This window comes from Pholcus phalangioides, unplaced genomic scaffold (genome assembly GCF_987345545.1).
Source record: "Pholcus phalangioides strain wild (caught in Gottingen) unplaced genomic scaffold, Ppha-v1.0 ptg000041l_1, whole genome shotgun sequence".
NCBI lineage: Eukaryota > Metazoa > Arthropoda > Arachnida > Araneae > Pholcidae > Pholcus > Pholcus phalangioides.
The window spans coordinates 7,547,679-7,562,429 of record NW_028301627.1 but is presented as its reverse complement, the minus strand read 5'-3'; the positions used below and the strand labels follow the sequence as shown (position 1 = coordinate 7,562,429).

The 14,751-nt window shown below is 35.0% G+C and overlaps 2 protein-coding genes across 11 annotated transcripts in view; both read left to right on the top strand.

The window, feature by feature from the left end:
• Positions 1 to 14,751, top strand: part of LOC149065206 (cell adhesion molecule Dscam1-like) — a 147,018-nt gene that overhangs the window by 36,752 nt on the left and 95,515 nt on the right. Inside the window, exons 1-3 of one of the 10 annotated variants that reach the window (XM_089254523.1) lie at positions 548 to 644; positions 2,929 to 3,210; positions 3,295 to 3,582. The exons of 6 other annotated variants lie outside the window; for them this stretch is intronic. In XM_089254523.1, coding sequence (XP_089110649.1) covers positions 563 to 644; positions 2,929 to 3,210; positions 3,295 to 3,582 — 652 coding nt within the window. In that variant the 5' untranslated portion in view covers positions 548 to 562. Of the gene's footprint in view, positions 1 to 56; positions 249 to 547; positions 645 to 2,928; positions 3,211 to 3,294; positions 3,583 to 3,829; positions 3,938 to 9,131; positions 9,531 to 9,632; positions 9,825 to 14,261; positions 14,366 to 14,751 lie in introns of those variants that run through there. 3 more of the 10 variants (XM_089254513.1, XM_089254525.1, XM_089254512.1) reach the window with 3 other exon arrangements.
• LOC149065207 (cell adhesion molecule Dscam2-like) lies at positions 10,022 to 14,070 on the top strand. Its single transcript, XM_089254531.1, has 3 exons — positions 10,022 to 10,202; positions 13,354 to 13,635; positions 13,728 to 14,070. The coding sequence occupies exons 1-3, from the start codon at positions 10,121 to 10,123 to the stop codon at positions 14,051 to 14,053; spliced, it is 690 nt and encodes a 229-aa protein (XP_089110657.1). The 5' UTR covers positions 10,022 to 10,120; the 3' UTR covers positions 14,054 to 14,070.

Sequence of the window (14,751 nt, the reverse complement as noted above, 5' to 3'; positions counted from 1 at the left end):
CTGGATCATATGCGTTTTTAAATGCAAACTAAATATTGCTTTTGTATTTCCTTCAGATCACGATGGTGCATTCAAGAGCATCATTTACACTTCAGATGCTGCAAATGACGATGACAAGAAGCTTTTGGTGAAAAACGGGACTCTCGTCATTGAACACGTGACTAAAAACGCTGAAGGGATGTATCAGTGTGAGGTATCGAATGGCGTCGGTGAGGCATTGCGTAAATCAGTGAGCATCAGAGTAATCGGTGAGAAAAATAATTTTTTTTATGAAACCTTTTTTTTTTTCAGCGTATTTTGGAATTCGGGAGAAAAATTTTCAATAATGTGAAGTTATTAACTCCGATATCTACCACTACGTGGCGCTGTATTTCCACAGTTGTGCTGTTTATTATAATGCTTTGTATTTGTTTCTTATGTAGCAATGACTATGATGCCGGGGAGTATCTTCAGTCACGTCTTTTATGTTGATTCTTTGTAATCACCTCTAATTATTGCTTTTGAATTTCAAAGTTTCGTTCTGACAATCGAATTTTTGCGGTGTATATATATAGCCTATATCATGCACATGATTCGGGAAACATCATTATTGATGACGATCATCATCATCCATGCAAGCTTCAAGGAGGGGTATGCTAATCACGGTAAGTTTTCATGAATTTTATCGTGTTATATTGTAGATAGATTCTTCTTAACATAATCACCAAAATTATTGTATAAAGTTTGAAGTTGCATGTGCTCGTATTTGAAGCAGGCCGAAAAACGATGTATACATAGCTTAACACTAATCAATAAACCGGCTATGTTATGACTTGATACCGCATTTCGTAGATGATATATTTGTATATATCCGACCATAGAAAGAGAATTCTCCTAATTTTTTGACCGCTCATTACGCAAATTAGCCGCTCTTCCGAACTTGCCGACCTGAGCTTCACCCACTGAGCGCACCCCCTCCCCCCCCCCGTAAATACGCTTCTATAACTGAGCAGTAATTTCTTTCCCGTCTCTTTTTTGGGAAGTTTTGAAATGTCTATATCTCTGGTAAAATCCTCCTCGGATAATCGAGGTTGTATTGAATAGTATAACATTGAATAATCTCAAAAAAGAATCACGTTATTAGTGAAGGAAACCACGGGATTATATATAAAACGCAAATTTATGGTTTCTATGGATTAATTATCCAATATAAAAATCATAATTTAAGTGAAAGATAACGAAAATATATGAAAAGAAAAATACCTTATTCGCATAATTACGTCGATGAGCTGTATCTGAGTTCTGCACTAAGTGGTGCATTTGCTCGGACCCCTCACAATTTTATTTATAAATTTAAATAGTATGTATTCATTAATAAAGTAAAAATATATGTATTTCACGGGGTAACTACTGCCACGTAACGTTGGCACGAACATATATAAACAAATAAACACATTCTGAAGCGTTGTGTGCCGCAACAATTAACTTTTAATCAAGTTTTAAGCATTTCAAAATGTACCCAAGTCATTGATCAAACGCAATGAAAAACAAGCATTTTAAACAGATATTCAATTTGCATTTGCGCAGAATAATTTCATTAAATTGATTAATTAATTGAACAAATCATTCAAAATTATAAAAGGATATATTATTGGTATATGAACTCTGTTGCAATGTCACATGCACAAAATAAATGAGACTTGCTAAGGTACTGCTCATCTCCACGCCATGAATCCCTCGCGGCCACGGGACGGCCAACAGGCACTGAATACTACACTTCCAACCTTTTAAAGGGGGGGGGGGGTCCCCCGCTCAACAATTATGAACACCCCAGGGAACTACTTAAAACGTGAACGTACACGCAAAACGGCCGCGAAGAAAGTGAAAGTAACCAAGAAATACTTCTACGTTACAAAAAATAGGTGTAAATTTGATTGGTTAATTGAAGCGTGGGAAGGAAATGATATTACATTTATGTTTAAATGTCTGGGTGCCATTCTCAATATAACCTATATCGTGGCGCACCAGTTATAGTCATGTGCATGAAAAAGTGGCAAGCAAAAGATAATTGCGAAAGAGTGGAGTCAAAAAAAGTCTCTCCTTAATTAGAATGAGAAGAAAATCTGTCGAAAAGGTAAAATATTCAAAAGGAGAAGATGGTGATCACGACACTACTACGGGGGATTCTATAGTATATACAGTACATCAGTACATGCATTATAACGTTGCAAGTAAATCATTTTAACTACTCAGTTCAGAACGAATGAAAATCAGTATAGCGTAGTAGTATCAGAAGCGTACATGTTTACTCATGTCAAGGGAATAATCTGAATGCAGGACTCCCACTCGTCCTACTTTTCCCTACTTTTTGGTAAAATGCCCTACTTTCCCAGCTTTGCCCTAGTTTTTGTCCTACTCCCTTTTCCTATTTTTTTACCAAAACCTATCAAAAAAATTCGTATAATTGATTTTAATTCAGGAGGGAATCATCAATATAATGCCAAATAATACAAATGTTGTAGATTGCAACTAATGATTGTGCCAAAGCAGAAATTGTATCATTTTTAAAGTTATTTGGGTGGGGTGTGTATGTGGACAATTTATTGGTTTATTATATATATATATAGGCCCCCCCGTCCTACTTTTTATATCCCTGAGAATGCCATTTTAATGTGATCCAAGACTCAATGAAATCTCATGACCACTTTTTTATTCATTCAATTCAAAATGTTAAGTTATATCGTTAGGGACATAACACGATATTTTCAAATCACATCGTTCGAATTGTACGATATTACTGTTGCCTTGTATATGCTGTATTGGTGTCGGTTTTTAGCTGTTTAAATTAGTTTAGATAGAAATTTTGGCTGATAATGTTCAAGTAGGATTTTCTCTCATAGACACATTAGCCTTTGTGACTATAACTGTCTGTTGAACTGAATTTTTCAGATGAATGGAAAATCCAATCGTTCATGTTTTCACCAGGATCAACTCCAGGCACGAAGGCATCAACGATTTGTTTGACGACGACTGGAAAAAATCTTCATTTCGAATGGTTGAAAAACGGCAAGAAAATGGAAACTTCAGCAAGAGTGAGCGTCAAAAACCATCCGGATTATTCCATGATCTGGATCGAACCCGTCAGAGAAGACGACGACGCGAATTACACTTGCGTCGCTTCTTCTTCCTCTGGGATCACCGACAGCTTCACGGCGCAGCTCTCCGTGTCCGGTAAAGATAGACCCATACATTATTATTATAGCCATTTGTCTTAATCACTTTGCTCATAATCACCACTCATGCTCATTGTTTCAGTGCCACCTTCGTGGAAAAGCAAACCCAGAGACAAAGAAGTGGTCAGTGGCGAACGGGTCAGCATTGATTGCTCTGGTCAAGGTAAACCTGTGCCATCAAACAAGTGGATAAAAGTTGGTGCAACCATTCAGGGCAGGGTCGGCACTGACCACGATGACATCGTGTTTCAACCGAATGGCACTCTGTTCATAAATGCCGTTCAGAAACAACACGAAGGTCTCTACGAATGCCAGCTGTCAAACGGAGTCGGCAATAACCTGACTCAGACCATCGGCATCAAGGTAATCGGTGAGTAACACGAATTAACCCATGCACCAAAATTGAATAGTTTCGATATTTAAATGTTTATTCTTGCAGTTATTTTTAATACTATGTATGTTTGGTCATCGCCGTGATCATTTCAAAGTGATTAATACATCCCATCACCAAAAGAGGGCGCTATGGGTCCATGTGATAATCGCGAATATCTTGTAAAACTTCTAGAGTCGAGAATATATGTTTTATCTTCAGTATACACGAACACACGGTCTGTTTTGGATGTCTAACCCAAATTATTACCATCAAGTCCGGCTTTGTGTTGGTTATTTGGAAAATATGAAGAGATTGGTGGTTCTCCTGGTCATTCTGCTGCCAGAAATGAAAGGTGAGTCTATCTATTATACCATATAAATTTACATCATTTATAATTACTGTCGTCTAAACGAAATGTCATTTACGACAGTTTATTGATCTGTACATTATTCTACCACCTCATAGTGATGTGATATCTTTTATATATCCACGTGCAAATTAGTAAATAAAGTATGTTTCATAACTTACTCACGAAAGAGTAAATTAGTTCTAATATTTCATGGTAATTCGGGAATTCATATATATATATAACCATATACATTAGGGTGTATCCATATTTTAATTTAAATCTTTTATGGTATCAATCGAGTCAATATAAGAAATGCATGAATTTATTGTCTGTGAGATAATGCCACACATGTATAAGTATAATTATATTATACATGTTTGGTACAATATAATTATACAAACATTCATATGTATAATTTAAGCACATAATTTTTGGCATTAAAATAATTTAACTTTTCGAGTGGTACGCTATGAAAAATAAGTTGCCAACTTCGTTCTGGAATGACGAGTTTTTTTAAGTGTTAGGGACATGAGAGAGGATGTGTTTGGCACGCAATAAAACGCCATCATCTAAAACACAATCCTGGACGGGCCATACGTTTCCTTTCAACACGGATATGAAACTTGAAAGAGTTATTTGATATACTTGATTCATCGCAAATGCATTCCAATAATCAAAGCTATGCAAATACCTGGGCAATTATTTAAAAAGTAATAATTATAGACAAGTCCGTTCAATAACAAAGCTAGTTGCCGTCCTTCTTCATCTGGCTGATGATGTTCATATTTACAAAATGAAAATACAATAACTATAACAATTGTACAAAAAATATCCAATACTTCAGAAACAGACGAAAGCGAATCCAAAGAATAATTTAAAGTCGGAGAAATGGGATTCAGAATGAGAGAAACATAGTGCAAAGTCAGAGACAGAAAATTCGCAGAAAATGAGAGAGCGAACTCCTAATTGGTGAAAGCAAATCTCAAATTGGCAAAAAAAAAAAAAAAAAAACCAGAATCTGCAGAATGAGAGAAATTCAATTCAGAATCTAAGAATCAAAATTTAGAATCGGAGCAAACAAATTTATAGTGTGGAGAAAGAAATTCAGAATTAAAGAAATGGAGTTTACAGAATCTGAGACACAGAATTTAGAAATTGGAAAAAATGAATTCTGAATTAGATAAAGAAACTTCAGAATTATTGAAGGAAAATTCAGAATTATTGAAGGAAAATTCAGAATTATTGAAGGAAAATTCAGAATTATTGAAGGAAAATTCAGAATTATTGAAGGAAAATTCAGTTACAGAAGGAAAATTCAGAATTTAAGAAACGGAATTCAGAACATGTGGAAACATCATTTAGATTGAGAATTGAAATTCAGAACTGGGGAAAGCAGAATCAAAGAACTAGAATTTAGGATCAAAGAAATATTATTCAGAATAAGCGAAACAGAATTTATAATAGGTGAGAATGAATTCGGATTTGGAGAAAAAACAGATTAGGAATCGGTGAAAGCAAATTCAGAATCAGTGAAAGCAAATTCAGAATCAGTGAAACCGAACTCAATATCGATGAAAAACAATTTGAAAAAGGTAATACAGAATCTGAACAAGCTAATTTTTTTCAAACTTCACTCAGAATTCGAGAAAACAAATTCATAGTTTGAGAGCAAAAATAATTCAGAATCGGGGTTGCACAAAATCAAAAATCAGAAAAAACAACTTCAGTATTTTCACGCAACTATGGTCCAAAATAGCACCATTTTCTAGTTTAATTATCATAACTTCTGTATTCAAGCTACTCAATGTTTTTTTCTGATACGAGTATTGCCTGCAGAAAGATCAAGCATTAATATTAAATACTTTTTTATTCCTTATGCAGTTTAAATGTGGATTTTTTGAAAATTAAATTTTGGACCATATACATAGTTATGTTATGAAGTCCCAACTATAATCCATCAAATATTTTGTGTTATAAATCGCTTGTGAACCCTAGTTGAGAGAATGTACTACAACTATATCATACATCCATCTTTATCCTCTCTAGAAGAAGATGAAAAGGGGTTTTTCTAAATTCGACCACGTCAAAAAGGGGGGGTTCTTAGAGAAATCATGCCGAGCCAAAACTGCATCGTTAAATTTGATCAAAAGTTTCGTTTCATGACGTAAAGACTAACCATGAAGGTTTTTTTTCGAAATTCAACCGCTAAGGGGATCATAATGGAGTTCAATGGGAGGGGGGGGCATCGTATGGAGAAATCACGCCGAGCCGAAACCGCTGAAGCTATAAATATGAAATTTGGTCAGTATTTTTGTATTGCAATTCACTAAGAAAGAATTTTTCAAAATTCAACCCCCTGAGAGAGAGAGAGAGAGAGGTTCAAAGGTTGTATGGAGCAATCATCACTGAGCCGAAATCGCCGAAGTCATAAATATGAAATTTAGTCAATATTATATTTTATAATGTAGAAACCCACATTATAAAATAGGACGAGATTTCTGAAAATTCATCCCCCCAAGGGGGTCCTGAGAGGTTCAAATGCTACATGGAAGAATCGCCGACGAGTAATTTTAGATTACCAAATCCACGTGAGCGAAGCTGCGGGTAACAGCATGTGATCCATAAAAAATGGTTGGACCATAATTGAGAGCAAAGTACAATTTTCTATTATTTTTCCTATAATTATTTTATACTCACGCAACAGTAAAAATATTTATTAAACATATGTAAGTACTAAATTAGCTGTAATATACAGAACATCAATAGCTTGCTGTAGTAACTTGTAGGCGAGAAAGTTCTCAGCTGACAAGATAACGTGAAAACCATAACCCTCCAACTAACAGCTGATTCGCGGGAAAGTATCGGAGAGAAGGCGTCCTATAGCCACATTTCCATATTACACTATCTATGCTCTTTGCTTTAATAATTAAATAGTCCACTAGATTTCTGTTAGCATTTTGATTATCGATGCTTTAGTGAGCACGGGCGTTTGGACGTTGTGTGAAATTACGGAACAGAATCAGAAAAAACCAAATTCATTCAACCAGTAGTGAATTCACATCAATATACCCCACGTTGCTTTGGTCAGGACCAACGTGAATCGGAAGGAATCGATAATTATTATCGTCGAATAATTTCTGGTTTGTGATAATTCGAATGCCTTTATGTCCAATCTTTCCTGAATAAACTATTAGGAAATTAAAATAAATAAAATAAATAGGTTTCAGTATTTGTGGAAAAATCTTGTAACACACGTGTAAATGGAGATGCCAATGTGACAAGTAAATCCAACTAGAAATACATAAATCTATGCATTTGTAATTTTTGTATTGACTGAATAATAAAAAAAAAAAAATATATAATGTTTTTGACAACTCCTTAGCTTTATTCTATCTCGGTTATACTGGGTGTCCTGTAAGTTATTATTCGGCCTTGATTTTATCGATCGTTCGTACTAGAGGTACGATTCCAATCCGAAAAATGCTCAAAATGTGTTCAGAAATGAATCTTACGTGAAGTCAGCGCAAGAAAATCAGCGCTATCACAGTTATTCAAAAAAAAATGTTAGTAATAATAAAGATATAAATGGAAAAAGTAAAATGCTTAATACAGGGCTGGACAAATCGCAAAAAAATATAGGTGCCAGAAAAAAGTTTTAGGCTCCGAAAAACTTTTGCGTGGGAAAAAAGGTCCAAACTAATGGTCATTTTTTTTTTTCAGGGCATAGTGATCCTCTTTCATGTTGGCAAATATGCTGCTAAAAATTCTGAACATTTTGTGCTGCTCTCAGCCTGCAATTTAGTAACTACACAAAGCTAATTTCAGGCACCAATACCAATTTTTTAGTCGCTTTGGGGCCGTGGCGCTTGGGATTTGTCAAGCCCTGGATTAATATTATAATTCATAAACCTCATTTATTATCTCTGTTTCTGATAGAGAAATTGCAAGTTAAATGCGTTCGACAGGCAATGATTTTGCATTGAATGTCATAAAATTAGCTGCATCAGCATTCGTACCAGCCAGAGACGTAGTTGAAAATTTTTTAAGATTACCGAGTACTCTAAAGAGACAGTGAAGATTTGCAGGATATTGTAAATTATTTCGAAGACACCTGGATTGGAAAGCCAACACGAAGAAATTATAGGAGAGAGCCAAAATTTGCTTTAGAACTATGGAGCGAGTTCGACGCCACTATATTGATGGCTTAGCAAAGACCAATGATAATATTGAGGGCGTCCATGATTCGTTAGTAGCACCACTAATGTCCATCATCCCAATGTTTGGAAATTCATAACGGCTCTTCAGAAAGTGCAGAAGCTAACAAATTAAATTAGAGCAGAACATCTTCGGTCAAGAACATTCTGAGCATCGCAACAGAGCATTTGAAGAGCAAAATCATTTCAGAGAATTTTGATAGTATGCCAGTCCTAAGTCTAAAAAAGTGGGAAGGGAATCGTTATTTACAAAACACAATCACTACACCGAATCGTCGGCGCTGAACTGTCGTGACACCTTCAGAAATCACCCTGCACCAGTTTTGAGGATGAAATACAGTGTTCCACGCAATAAAAACAAAATTAAAGTTTTATATGGAGACGCTGTTCCGAAAACTCCAATCAGAAAGTTTTTGCCCAGTCTCTTCTGAGGCTAGCAAAAACATTTCACGTTTCTAAGTGCGATATTCGCTGAGAAAAGTGTTGGGAAAGAACAGCATCATGTAACGGACTACGCTCGTTTCCCTTATTAATGATATTCTTCCCCAACTTTTCTCTGTATTTCTAATTCAGAAACATCTCAGTCAATATTGCACTTATAAACATGGAATTTTTCGTTGGCCTCAGGAGCGACAGGTCAACAACTTTCTAATTGGAAGTTAGACGACAAGGGAACCGTATAAAAATTTAGATTTTTATTGTATGACACGCTGTTTCGTGGAACTGGTACAACATAGTTCCTGAGCACATTTTGAGCATAATTGGGATTCTTCTACGATGAACGGTTGATGAAATGAAGGAAGCAATAGGACTTGCGGGACACCCTGTATAAGGGCTTGAAAAAGTTAATCTTGGTTGTAATGACAACTCGTTTATAACGACAAAATTTCACAGAACCTTTGATGTCGTTATAACCGATTATGACTGTATTATCCATTCTTTTTCGACACACCAGTATGACCAATTGAATCCTACTTTTTCAGCCCAATGGAAAGTTCAACAGTTTTCCTTCCCGTCGAATATCATTGCTGGTGAAAGAGTGGTCACTTTGTGCACGACAAGCGGGGGTAAGGACGTGAAATTTCATTGGACGAAGGACAACAAACCTGTGTCCGACCACAAACACGTAAGAGTGGCCACCGCTAATGACGTCTCGACGATCATGATCGAACCCGCTTCTGAGTCGGACAGTGGCAATTACACTTGTGTCGCTAGCTCTGATTCCCATTCGGACGCTTTCACCGCGACGCTCATCGTTTTAGTTCCACCATCTTGGACAACTTTCCCATCCGATAAAGAGGTGATGTCTTCCGAGACGGTGTCGCTGCCATGTTCGGCTCATGGGAAGCCTGATCCGGTTGTAACATGGTATAAGAGAAACGGTGAGTGGATTTCGTTCTCTAAATATTTTGCAACATTTTAAATTTTGCTCTTAGATTTCCTTTTGCATTCGTATTCGAACAGTAATTTACATTTGTTCACAGATCACGATGGCGCACTGAAGAACATCATCTATCCTTCGGACGTTGGAAATGATGACGGCAAGAAGCTGCTTGTAAAAAACGGGACGCTCGTCATCGAGCAGGTGTCTAAAGACGCCGAAGGGATGTATCAGTGTGAGGTATCGAATGGTGTCGGTGACACATTGCGCAAATCAGTGAGCATCAGGGTTATCGGTGAGGAAAATAAGAGTTTCTTTTCTCATGAAAAAATAATGGAATTTTTTTTAGCTTTGGGAGAAATTTCCACTCTTGTGAAGTTATTAACTCAGATGTCTACCACTACGTGGCGCTGTATTTCCACAAATGTGCAGTTTATTATCTTGTATATGTCTTTTGTATATCAATGAGTTCGTGACTGTGATGTGGCGGTGACTATCATCACTCCTCTTAAATTCTTACTTTATAATTATATCTCTAAATATTTGGTTCACATTTTGAAATTTCATACTGACAATCCTACGGTATATATCATGTACATCATTCAGGAAGCATCGTTATTGATGACGGTCATCATCATTCATGGAAGCTTCAACGAGGGATTTGCTAACCACGGTAAGTTTTCAAGGATTTCGTTGCATTTTTCCATGGAGTCATAAGTTTATCACCAAAATTATTATAAGAAGTTTAAGCATGCATGTCCATGTAATTTCATTTTTCCTATATGACTAACTACTAGCCAAGAAAATGATTCTGTAGCTTTTCTAACACTAATCGATAACCCAGTCATGTTTGCATTACAAAAAAACACGTTTCATTGACAATTACATAATCAACACATAAATAATTATTACATTGTCATTATTAGAGCCCGGATTATATGCGCTAAAAGATGGCAAAGCATGCGCTAAAAAACGTTGGAATATGCATTAAAAAGCTTAAACATGCGCTAAAAATTAAGATAAATCATCATTCAAAAATTCTGACACATATGACATGAAACTAAAAATGTGTGCGAAAAATAGAAATAAATCCATCTAATAATGCTAAAGTATGGGAGAAAAACCCCGTTGATTTTTGAAGATGCAGAAATTTGGCTTAAAATGGAAAATATCTACTATTGCAGAAAAATTAAAAAAATGTGCGCAAAAATGGGGGGAAAATACGCACATTAAAAGCCCTAAGATAAGAGAAAAGAAAAGAAAAATACGCGGTAAAACTGAAAAATATGCGCGTGCAAGAAATGGAAAAAATCATGTATTCAGCGGTGCAAAAATATGCATTCGAAAATGGCTAAAATGTGCTCTAAAATGAAGAATATTCAACGGTGAAATATTTTCTTGAAAGAAATTTGATTAAATTTGAAGATTAAGAAAAAAATAATCTTAAAAAACGCGAATACCATACGATTAATAGGAAAAAAAAATGCTGAAAGTATGCATTTATTCTGGAATTTCGGTGGTTTTATGAAAAGAATTATAAATAAATTGAAGACTTTTTTTTTGTCAAAAAATGCAGTGGTTTTTGACTGTGTCTCTTTTTGTCCTTCTTACATGAGGAAAGTTGTGCGCTTTTTTTTTGCAAAAAGACAAATGAATCTTCTAAAGCTAAATGCTAAATTCGATTACTAAATGCAAAACTTTATTTGCTAAATGCAAAACTTTATTTGCTAAATGCAAAATTTTATTTGATAAATGAAAAATTTTATTTGATAAATGAAAAATTTTTTCTGCTAAATATATACAAAATTTTATTTGCTCAATTCTGTTAATTCTATTGCTAAATGCTCAATTCTGTTAATTCTATCGCTAAATGCTCAATTCTGTTAATTCTACTGCTAAATGCAAAGTTTTATTTGCTAAATGCTCAATTCTGTTGCTAACTTCTATTGCTAAATGCTCAATTCTGTTGCTAACTTCTATTGCTAACTTCTATTGCTAAATGCTCAATTCTGTTGCTAACTTCTATTGCTAAATGCTCAATTCTGTTGCTAACTTCTATTGCTAAATGCTCAATTCTGTTGCTAACTTCTGTTGCTAAATGCTCAATTCTGTTGCTAACTTCTATTGCTAAATGCTCAATTGTGTTGCTAAATGCTCAATTCTGTTGCTAACTTCTATTGCTAAATGCTCAATTCTGTTGCTAACTTCTATTGCTAAATGCTCAATTCTGTTGCTAACTTGTAGTGCTAAATGCTCAATTGTGTTGCTAAATGCTCAATTCTGTTGCTAACTTCTATTGCTAAATGCTCAATTCTGTTGCTAACTTCTATTGCTAAATGCTCAATTCTGTTGCTAACTTCTATTGCTAAATGCACAATTCCATTGCTAGATGCTAAATTTCTATTGCTAAATGCTAAATTTCTATTGCTAAATGCACAATTCCATTGCTAGATGCTAAATTTCTATTGCTAAATGCTAAATTTCTATTGCTAAATGCACAATTCCATTGCTAGATGCTAAATTTCTATTGCTAGATGCAAAATGTCTATTGCTAAATGCACAATTCCATTGCTAGATGCTAAATTTCTATTGCTAAATGCTAAATTTCTATTGCTAGATGCTAAATTTCTATTGCTAGATGCTAAATTTCTATTGCTAGATGCTAAATTTCTATTGCTAGATGCTAAATTTCTATTACTAAATGCTAAATTTCTATTACTAAATGCTAAATTTCTATTACTAAATGCACAATTCCATTGCTAAATGCACAATTCCATCGCTAAATGCACAATTCCATCGCTAAATGCACAATTCCATCGCTAGATGCTAAATTTCTATTGCTAGATGCTAAATTTCTATTGCTAGATGCTAAATTTCTATTGCTAGATGCTAAATTTCTATTGCTAAATGCAAAATGTCTATTGCTAAATGCACAATTCCATTGCTAGATGCTAAATTTCTATTGCTAAATGCTCAATTCTGTTTGCTAAATGCTCAATTCTGTTTGCTAAATGCTCAATTCTGTTTGCTAAATGCTCAATTCTGTTTGCTAAATGCTCAATTCTGTTTGCTAAATGCTCAATTCTGTTTGCTAAATGCTCAATTCTGTTTGCTAAATGCTCAATTCTGTTTGCTAAATTTTAAATTCCGTTTACTAAATTTTAAATTCTGTTGCTAAATTTTAAATTCCGTTTACTAAATTTTAAATTCTGTTGCTAAATTTTAAAAATTCCACTGCTAAACTCTCAATGCTAAATGCTAAATTCTATATATAAATGTTATTTTTTTTTAAATTTCTTTCATTCCCGAAGAATTCAGCTTAGAAAAAGAAAACTTCCAGTAAAAATTTTAACATTGAAAATACCGAAAAAACGTCTGAGGCCTCACGAAAAATTCGATTTAACAAGATATACGAGGTATCGGATTTCGACTTATCGCGAACCGACTGTATATTGATATGTATCTTATTTTATGGATGTAAATTTTACATCATCTGTGTGTGTATAGAAAAAACAACAAGGAAACACCGAATAATCACGTGCCACAAAAATATTCAATTACACTAATGGAATTAAATAGTGGAAGAAATAGTTATTAAAGGCTATTGAATATCATGGGTAAAAAACGATTAAAAATAGAATTTTCCAAAGATTATTTTCGAATGATTCTTTTGAGTCATAAACTACATTATTTTATTTGAACTACATTAATTTCTTCAATGTTGAAGTCTAGCGGTAATTTATGTTTGTCACATCATAACGACATCGTATTTAATCTTATGAAAATAGTTCATATGAAAATGTGTTTTGAACTGGATTTTTCAGGTGAATGGAGTATTACGCCTTTTATATTTCCACCTGTTCTGACTCCAGGCACTAGGGCTACGACGATTTGTTCAACGACTACGGGCAAAAACCTCCATTTCGAATGGTTGAAAAACGGCAAGAAAATGGAAACTTCAGCAAGAGTGAGCGTCAAGAATCATCCGGATTATTCCATGATCTGGATCGAACCCGTGAGAGAAGACGACGACGCGAATTACACTTGCGTCGCTTCTTCGTCCTCTGGAATAACCGACAGCTTCACGGCGCAGCTCTCCGTATCCGGTAAAGACAGACCACACATTAGTATGGTCATTATTATATTCAATAGTCTTAATCACTTTGCTCATAATCACCACTCATGCTCATTGTTTCAGTGCCACCTTCGTGGAAAAGCAAGCCCAGAGACACAGAAGTGGTCAGTGGCGAACGGGTCAGCGTCGATTGCTCTGGTCAAGGTAAACCTGTACCATCGAACAAGTGGATAAAAGTTGGTGCTGCCATTCAGGGCAGCGTCGGCACTGACCACGATGACATCGTGTTTCAACCGAATGGCACTCTGTTCATAAATGCCGTTCAGAAACAACACGAAGGTCTCTACGAATGTCAGCTGTCAAACGGAGTCGGCAATAACCTGACTCAGACCATTGGTATCAAGGTGATTGGTGAGTTACACGAAAGGAATCTATTCATTCAAAGTTAATTATTTTTCTAACAAATGTCCTGTGATTTATTTATAATGAACGCTAGTACGTTTTGTTTTGCGATTATTACCAAGCGATTAGTACATCCCATCACCAATAGAGGGCACAACGGGTCCATGTGATAATCACGAATGTCTTGAAAAAATTCTAGAGAGTCAAGGATATTTATTATCTTCAGTATGCACGCACACACGGTCTGTTTTGGATGTCTAAGTCGAATTATAACCATCAAGTCCGGCTTCGTGTTGGTTATTTGGAAAATATGGTGATATTGGCGATTCTCTTGGTCATCCTGCTGCCCGAGATCAATGGTGAGTTCATTTACGCTTACGTATATAAATGCATATCACTGTAATTGTTCTTTTGTACTTCTCTTATTGTTCTCCTAAAATCGATCTCTTACAATTGAGCTTTAGCATTCTTATAATTGATTTAATCTTCTCTCTATTATACACAGAATGCTATTGACGACTGATTTATATATTGCTCCATTATTCTATGTTCACAGTGATTTGATATATTTCCTATTCCAATCTAATTATTATTATAAATCCACCAAATTATGAAACGCATCAAAATTAAATTATGTTGCTAATTATCACGGCATGCGAGTGAGATAAATAATCGATTTCGTAATTTATTCTTTGTAAAATTAAATGGATGCAATACTTTTATGAGCGTTAAATTATGGAAATGA